This window comes from Fibroporia radiculosa (genome assembly GCF_000313525.1).
Source record: "Fibroporia radiculosa TFFH 294 genomic supercontigs, scaffold3494, whole genome shotgun sequence".
NCBI classification, from domain to species: Eukaryota; Fungi; Basidiomycota; class Agaricomycetes; order Polyporales; family Fibroporiaceae; genus Fibroporia; species Fibroporia radiculosa.
This window is the reverse complement of record NW_012133386.1, coordinates 41016-49737: the sequence shown is the minus strand read 5'-3', so window position 1 is coordinate 49737 and position 8722 is coordinate 41016. Positions and strand designations below refer to the sequence as shown.

The 8722-nt window shown below is 49.7% G+C and overlaps 3 protein-coding genes across 3 annotated transcripts; all 3 read right to left on the bottom strand.

The window, feature by feature from the left end:
* Nucleotides 1–751: 751 nt before the first annotated feature.
* Nucleotides 752–1384, bottom strand: FIBRA_04816 (uncharacterized protein; the record flags this gene model as incomplete). The annotated part of the gene is made up of 3 exons (XM_012326603.1): nucleotides 752–950; nucleotides 1000–1132; nucleotides 1189–1384. 3 exons carry the CDS (start codon nucleotides 1382–1384, stop codon nucleotides 752–754), a joined length of 528 nt encoding a protein of 175 aa, XP_012181993.1.
* A 1520-nt stretch (nucleotides 1385–2904) lies between these two features.
* Nucleotides 2905–5403, bottom strand: FIBRA_04815 (uncharacterized protein; the record flags this gene model as incomplete). The annotated part of the gene is made up of 11 exons (XM_012326602.1): nucleotides 2905–2954; nucleotides 3019–3063; nucleotides 3119–3264; nucleotides 3324–3462; nucleotides 3519–3625; nucleotides 3682–3802; nucleotides 3861–3929; nucleotides 3984–4022; nucleotides 4077–4173; nucleotides 4231–4382; nucleotides 4665–5403. The coding sequence occupies 11 exons, from the start codon at nucleotides 5401–5403 to the stop codon at nucleotides 2905–2907; spliced, it is 1704 nt and encodes a 567-aa protein (XP_012181992.1).
* Nucleotides 5404–6541: 1138 nt separating this feature from the next.
* FIBRA_04814 (uncharacterized protein) lies at nucleotides 6542–8331 on the bottom strand (the record flags this gene model as incomplete). The annotated part of the gene is made up of 6 exons (XM_012326601.1): nucleotides 6542–6593; nucleotides 6655–7052; nucleotides 7114–7282; nucleotides 7345–7714; nucleotides 7766–8160; nucleotides 8213–8331. The coding sequence occupies 6 exons, from the start codon at nucleotides 8329–8331 to the stop codon at nucleotides 6542–6544; spliced, it is 1503 nt and encodes a 500-aa protein (XP_012181991.1).
* Between the last annotated feature and the right edge of the window lie 391 nt (nucleotides 8332–8722).

Genomic DNA, 8722 nt, shown 5'->3' with positions numbered 1-8722 from the left:
GACTGGCCGACAACCTGATCGATCTCGGCTTGTGCCTTTAAGTAAACTTCAGGATGGAGGACCATTGCTAGAACGAAGTCGAGGACGGCGGTATTAGTCTAGCGTGCATTTTTAGCCGAGACAGATGATGATAAAAATTGACTGTTGCATTACCGTATCAGTACCACCTTTTGTGGATGGATGTCGTGGTGAGTATATCAGTTTGAGAACGTATGGACAAATTACCTATGTAGATCACTGCCGCAGCTCCCTTTAGATTATATTCAAGCTCTTCTGTCAGCGCCCCATTCGCTACAGCTTCTTTGAGATGAGAAGCCAAGAATGATGGTCTTGCAGACCCCAATTCCTATAACAATGTCAACAGGGAGCTGATTATTTGTTTCATGCAGGCCTACTATCTCGCTTTTCACTCTGTTGTAAGGCTCATCGTGCATCGCCCTTATCGAGTGTGACGCTTCCAGTGCCTTCCTCTTGACTCCCATGCCCGGCATCCAGCTGGGTATATACCTCACTACAGCAATAAGGGCGTAGAAGAGCATATTTAGACCAGGAGCTCACATGCGGGGAAGAAATCGATCAGCGTTGAGCCTGCGCCACCGACTTCGAAAGACAGCGCAATCGCTCTGTCCATCCGCTCGACATATTCGTCGTCAGCCAACGATACAGTGTATCCATATGTAATATCTAGTATGTTCGCAGCTGCAGACCTACGTGGAAATGGTCGAATTTCGCAGATGAAAGTACGCTAGAACTACTGCACCTCTTCAGGAGAAACATAAAATTGGCCGGCGTGTCGATGAGTGCGGCCAACATTCGTCGAACATGTTTCTCCTTGCGTGACCTGTAACTTTCGAGAGCTTTTCGTCTGAAACGCGGTTGTTAACCATTTGCGGTGTTGCCGCCACTGAGTTCCGTAAGGAAGGAGCGACGCAATGGGGTGGAGCCCGGAACTGAACAGCGAGACTGTCAGTAACACCTCCCTTTAGCGAATACACTCACAGCTCAGTCAGAACAACCGTCCTCGGACGATCAGAGTATTTAGAGCCTCGTTTATCCATCAGATCAAATGCTGCTTGCATAGAATTTACCACCAACGCTGGCTGGCCAAAAACGTCAAAGTAGAATATGTCACCTGTGATGCGAAAGCTTCCTTATTTACGGCAGACGCATCAAGGTGACTATACTCACCATAATTTTCGGCCCACTTTTGAAATTCCTTGGCTTGCTGTTTTAAGGGCAGTTGATATAGATTACCGAATATGGGGATCCTCTTCGGACCAGGTGGCAGTGTGTGGACCTTCCTGCCGGTATAGTGTCCATAAACAAGGACGAATAAAATCAATAAGAAGCCAAAAACTGCAGTATCAGGATAATCAGCAGGCATGAGTGATATGTTTAGTGGGGGAAGAAGTAGACAGCGAGGGCAGGCAAATATATACGCACGGTAGGTATGCGGGAGCTTCTACGATGTCCCTGGCGCGTAACGTATACGTCACTCGCTGTGTCTATGTTGGCCTAGCTGCGATCATGGTTCGAAAAAGTGACTCAATAGAACGTAATTCGAGGGATATCCCGCAATCAACCGTCTCGATTCGGTCCCTACTCCCAGCTTGGCAACGGCTATCTGAATGTCCATGCAATTGTAGGAAGACACTGGTGGCCCTCGCTAGCATTTCATCCCACCCAACCGTCCTGCTTGGATTTCTGCTTCCAGATCCAGCTGCTCGGTAATAGCTATTTGAATGACCATGCAACTAGCTCTTCAACTTTTCTTCCCGCCCAATTTGATGGAATTGAACATTCACGAGTATCTTAAATGCTTTTCTAATTGTAGTGCCGGACCGGTCAATACAACAAGGCTGACTATGGCGGAGAATGATGACGAAACGGAATCGGAGCTGAGTCAATACGCAGCGACATAGAAAAACCGAGGACTGGCCGATGCCGTGATGCCCTCACTGCAACATCAACGTCGCTGTAGACTTGTCGACAGCTCGGCATTGGAAGAAGAGATGAAATTGAAACCCCGCAGTTCTATTCGGAGCTCACGCTATTTGCGCGATTTCCATTCTGAACAGCGCCATTTAGAACACATGGCCGTAGATAAATAGTACTTACCAAGCAAGAGCCTGAGCAAAAAATCCACTCGTGCCTCAGTGCGTTGTAACCTAGTATTGTTGCAGTAAGTAGCCAGATCCAATTGAGGGAGCGAGCCTACAGCTTTGTGCAATGATGCCAGGTTCACTGAACCTGAGAACAGCGCGAGCCAACGTATAAGTAATTTGTAATTTGATATAACCCAGCGATGAAGGCTTCTCCAAATTTGGGGTTACGTAAGTGGAGCCCAATTCTATTGAACCACCAAGTTGGCGCTTATCATTAGGCCTCCGCGAACATGGATGGAGGTCGAATTTGAAACTGCGTCATAAGTCTCATAATTCTAATCCGGGTAGATTGTGCATACACGAAGGGCGTACTCACCTTCAGTCCAAATGTGATTTCACATGCAAATTTCAAGTCAGTATAACTGAAACAAATTTGAGTTCGATGTAATGAGGTGAGCACTGAGACTTTGAAAAGTATCATTGATCTGTATAAAAGAAAGTTAGAAGTACTCAAGCAGGCGGTCATCAAGCTCGTTGAGTCCGACATGGCTAAGACATGGTGAGTCAGTAGTATGAGGGCTGTGTGTCGAGTGAAGTCGGAGGTATAACTTCGCTTTGATCCATTTGTTAGCCTCAACTTTGAGTAGGTTTAATGGGCCTGAGATAATCGTCCATCAAATTAGAATGTAGATATTGGCATGATGTAGTGCCGCGTGACAGAGTAAATCATCCATATCGCGAATTTGAAAGAGTGTCATGTGGCCACTCCTCGATATCACACAAGCAACATGGGCATTTCTCAGGCCTCATAGCGCTTTCCGTACACTCCTTCCTGAACGGCCTTAATTTCTGGAGTAAATAAAATCAAGTCAAACATGAGGAACCGGCGCTGCAGCCTCACATAAACACTCACGAAGCGCGAGGTGCTTGGAATGGAACCGACATCTGGCCAAGCTACCTACATGTATACGTCTCATTTAAGAAATTCTGTGCACGGGCTGGGGAGCACTCACCCATCACAACCCATAAATTCGGTACTCCAAGCCATCGCCAAACGCCCCTAAGTTCACCTTCCGGAGTTAAGTTCCAGATCGGTGACATCTTGGATGCAATATTCGAACCAACGAGTTTCTTGATAGCAGACTCTGAGCTTTCGAATCTGAAAGAACATCCGCGTGAAGAGACTATTCTGACGAGAAGACATGTAGAGGAACTCACCCCGTTGCGAGGATAACGACGTCCGCGACTATCTCGCTTCCATTCCCGAATTTCAATCCGGTTTTGGTGAAATAAGCGATTTGGCTGTCGTTCTTCAGCTTTATCTCTCCGTCAATTATTTTTTGGCATGCACCGACGTCTGCATATCCAGAATGGGATGAGCAGCGAGATTCCTCAGAAAGAGTTGCGAATTACCTAAGTAATAGCCTCCTCCACGAAGATAAATAAGGTGCACTATACTAGAGCCCTCCGTCCCCATGGCGCATTTAAATCCGACTTTCCGCAATCCGTGCAAAAGGTCCCTACATAGATAGTCCAGCATTGTAGTGGTCTTCACGTTCACAGTGAATGAACTTACTTGTCCGCATCTGCAATAGCAGCCATGATGCGATCATTTGCCTCATTCTGCAAGAGCACCGGCATTGAATTGGACAAACGATCCGCGACGTCCGTGGAGACACCACCATCGCGATACAATCCTGATGAGCACAACCATGAGCGGAATGCACCTATAGTAGAACTAAACCCGTAGGCTACCGACGACGAGTGGTATTCCTGACGTAGTTGACATAACAAATGTCGCGTTTCTCTGGACGAGGGTGACATCTAGACAAGCGCTCAATAGCTTCTTTATAAATGGAACGCGAATCCAAGACCCACCTACGCCATGTTCTGCATAATCGGCGGCGATATCATGGGCTATTATGGATGATGAGCATCATGAAGAAGAGTCTCGAAGGGCGGTCTGGATACCTGACGAAGCCGCACCAACAATGACTACCTTCTTTCCAACATGATCCCTAGCAGAACGGTGCTGGGTGGAGTGGAGTACTTGTCCCCGAAACTCATCCTGCGATGATATTAGCTCGATATTCCCAGAGGCAGATTACTGAGCGCGAAAACGCACTCGTCCCGGGAAGGCCGGAATATACGGGACACCTCCGTGCCATCCAATCGCCAATACCACATGATCAACATGGAAGACTCGTTGAGCCCCGTCCTTTCTTCGTACTGTGACAGCCCATTTACCGTCGGTCTGATCGACATGTGTTGCCATCGCTGATGTCCATACATTGAGCGCCATTGCATCGGCGTAGTGTTCAAGCCATCCCGCGAGCTATCACAAATGTCACGGATGTACACCTCAAGAAGTACTATTACGACTCGCCTTCTGTGCTGGGGCGAATACCGGCCAAGTCGACGGAAACCTTGACATACCAGGATAAGAGTAGGAACATCAATGAAAAAAATCATAGATTCTTACGGAAGATACGGCATGTGGTCATACCCTGGCGAGAATCCGGTTGTTAAGAGCCGTGGCAACATGGCTAGGCCACTTACAAACGGGATCATTTAGACAAAGCGCTTCATACCGATCCCTCCAATTGTCTCCGATCCGATCTTGCTGTTCTATCACCAAGGTGGAAACACCCAAGCATTTCAGCCGCGCAGCAACTGTGAGCCCGCCCTGGCCACCCCCAATAATGAGGACTGCAGGATCGCTCTCCGCAAACGACCTGGCATGTTCTCGCTCTGTTTCCCATAGGCCTCCATTGGATGCGGATTCGGCAAACGGCCCAACCTTCTCTGGGAATCCTTTCAGATCTTCAAGATTAGTAAACATTGTATAACCCTTCCATATCCCACTCGACGTCGGAACGAGACGGAAGATACCGCTTCCAATCCCCACTTCTGTCTCGAAGTCGAATAGCCCCATGAGCCATACGAGGTCGGGGTACGGCCGCAGTAAACTAGCGTTCTTTAGCTTGAACGCCGTTGGCTTCATGGCCGGAAGCTGATTCTCCAAGAACCTGGTGATCTTCGCGGCTCCATGAAACGTACGGAAGTCCCATGTTAATGCAAGTAGGTCTCGCCACCATCCCTCCTCGGCGAAAAGACGGACGACGCCCGCGACGTCATTGGACGATACTCGCTGCGAAAACGCGCAGAAACACTCCGACGCAACTTCATGAGCGTCGAGGTCGGGAGGAACTGTAGCACCCAGCTTATCAAGAGTTGGTAAATTGGATTCTAAGCCGGTGACGGGAGAATGTGCAGGTTGGGCATCGAGTGCAGACATAGCGAAGCGTTCAGCAGTCCAGGCTATTTTCCTGAGAATGATAAGGACGGGAAAATAAATGAGACATTGGGGCCGACACATCCATGAACCAAACATCCGGGGGTACCGGCGATTACCATGAAGGCGCACGAGAACATAGATGAACGCTGGGACATCTCACGTCGTGGAATACAACTTCCGTTGAGGACTAGGTTGCGACATGCGCTACCTGAAAGCATGGGAGCTGTACCTGCATTTGTGGTGGGACGATGGGAGTACATAAGGTTCTGACCAGCTACTTTATATGCTATGACGCACCGGTATGTCTGGCAACATGATAACTCCGATCCTACTACAAACCTGATCACCCAGTGGATCTACGAGCTTCATATACATAAGGACATGTTGTGCGTCATGAGGTGAAATCAAGACGGAACGCTACTCACCGAACACAATGTAGAAGATGGCCCGCAAATTACCCATCGAATACTTTTTTACTGGTCTGCCCTGACAACGAGGCAATTTGAACACTTCTATTGAGCGGCTCATCATATTCTACAGTGACAGATAGATGTTCATCATAACATATATCAGGAAGATACGATTTTAGGGCACACGCACATACGCCATGATATCATCATTTACAAAGCAGCTCCAGAAATCGGTGTCGTTTCAAAGAAGCCTGAGAAGGAGAATTTTTATCAAAGAATATAAGTCTCCCAAGCCCGAGTCTGTTGGCCGAGGTTCAGCTCTTACGGCACTCACTGCTTGCTGACTGAAACAAACCAAGAAAGAACCCTATAGCAGCGACGACAAAGCTGAAACGCTAGCGAGATGAGATGAAGCAGTAGGTCTTCTTCAGTATGTACATCTTACAAAAACTAGGGCTATCTGAGGTTCCGAGCCAACGGTGTCGAAGGTGATACGGCCCAGGCACACGAAGTTGGATGAGCGCCGAGCACAGATGTCCAGACCCTAACCTAGAAGCTTTACAATCTTCAGCCGTTTCAAGTCGTTCGGATATATTCATTGTCCTTCACGATGGCTGACTCGTATGTACTAGTACACGCCCATAGTTATACATTTGATGATTTGCTACAGAATCCACGTCGGGGTCAGCCAACACTCCTCCCAGTGGCCACTCGACGCCCACCGCCGTCTACGCCTTCTTCATACCCAGGTTCACTTGGACGGACTTGACATGTGTGTAACTGTTCGGACAGTTTAGCACCTCTCACGTATATTCTCACGGGAGAACAGAGAAATACTCACTTTGCCAATGCGTACTCGCCGAGCTCCCGGCCGATACCGCTCTGCTTGTACCCGCCAAATGGCACTGCCGGGTGCAGATTGTTCGTCGAGTTGACCCAAACTGTGCCCGCCTTGAGCTTGTGCGCAGTCTGGAGCGCCCGGTTGATGTTCGTTGAGAACACTGCCGCCGCGAGTCCGTACACCGTATCGTTCGCCTGGTGAATCAGGTCGTCGTCGTCGGTAAACTTGATCAAGACGCCAACTGGCCCAAAGATCTCCTCCTTCACTATCCGCATGTGTGGCTTTACATCTGTGAAGATCGTCGGCTGGATGAAGTATCCCTCCGTGCCGATCCGCTCGCCACCGATATGCAATGTAGCACCCTCCTCTTTTCCAGACTTGATGTAGCCCATGATGCGCTGCGTAGTACATATTGTCAGCATGTCTGTCAAAATAATATCCGAAGCAGCAGATACGCACGTCGTACTGCACCTGGGAGACCTGAGGTCCCTGGAAGTTGTCTGGCTCGAAGGGGTGGCCCACTTTGACATTCTGCGTGCGCGTAGTGAACCTCGCCAAGAACTCGTCATAGATCTTCTCGTGGACGAAGACACGCGACCCTGCGCAGCACGTCTGACCATGGTTGTAGCTGTGGAGTAATTGTTAGTCGGATAATCGGATAAATGCATAAGATTCATCAATCAAGCTTACAAGATACCGAAAGCAGCCCAGTTAACGGCCTGCTCCAAATCGCAGTCATCGAAGATGATATTCGGGCTCTTTCCGCCAAGCTCGAGTGTGACATTCTTCAAGTTTGACTTGGCAGCTGCCTCCATAATCTTCCTGCCGACAAGAGTGCTGCCAGTGAATGCAACCTTCTCTATGTCCATGTGCTCCGCGATAGTTTGGCCGACAGTGGTACCATAACCGTTCACGACATTCACAACACCTGCTGGGAAACCGACCTCGTGGATGAGTTTTACGATGTAGAGAGCCGAAAGCGGTGTAAACTCGGAAGGCTTCAGAATAATGGTGTTTCCAGTAGCAAGAGCGGGACCCAATTTCCATGCGAGCATCAGCGCTGAATATGGCGATCAGACAATGATACCACATCATCCGAAGCCATACGCACCTGGGAAGTTCCACGGGATGATCTGGCCGACCACGCCAATAGGCTCGTGACGGGTGTACACGAACTGCGCTTCGGAGGTTTCAATCGTCTTTCCCTGATTCTTATCCGCCCAGCCAGCGTAATAACGGAAACAGTTGATCACAGCCGTGAGGTCATCCTTGGCCCAGGTGAAAGTCTTGCCATTATCAAGAGCCTCGATGGCGGCGACTTTGTCAATGTCCTCCTCGATGCGCTGCGCAAGCTTGCCTAGCAGGACACCTCGCTCACGGCCGGACGTATGGAGACCCCAAGTGGTCTCAAATGCGCGGTGAGCAGCTTTTACGGCAGCGTCGACGTCAACGGAGGTTCCCTCGGAGATTTTGGTGATAAGTTTGCCGTCGGAGGGATTGATAACGCTGCACGAGCGAGTCAAAAAGAATGGATACAGCCAAAATCATCGCGACATACTCGATCGTAGACCCATTTGAGCCATCGATGAACTGGCCGTCAACATAGATCCCAGTCGAGAACTCGACGGAGCCCTTGAAGACGGGGGTACTGAACGTATGAGAAAAGACGGAGGGCATGGTGACGGCGATAAATGAGGGATAGAGACGAAGGGTAAGGGCGATCGCGCTGACTTATATCTGTTCCGCTGCGAAGGCCAGCCCTGTAAATCAGGGAGTGAAGGATGTGATCACGCAAGAGGAGAGGAGGCCCGGCCCTCCTATCTGTTGGTCAGCTGCCCAAAGAATCTCACCGAATCGCAGGATCGGTGGCTTGAAGCGGAATCAAAGCGTGCGTCCTTGGTGCGCGCACGCCGCGCACGGGACACATTCAACAGACGGGTCGTCCTTGGCGTTGCGCCCGACGACGACAGTGGGCTCGCGAGCCCCACCATATTCACTGCAGACATCCGCCAGTCGACGCGGGCGGACGAAGTGGCCGGGTTGTGTGAATACGGACACGGAGGTGGGT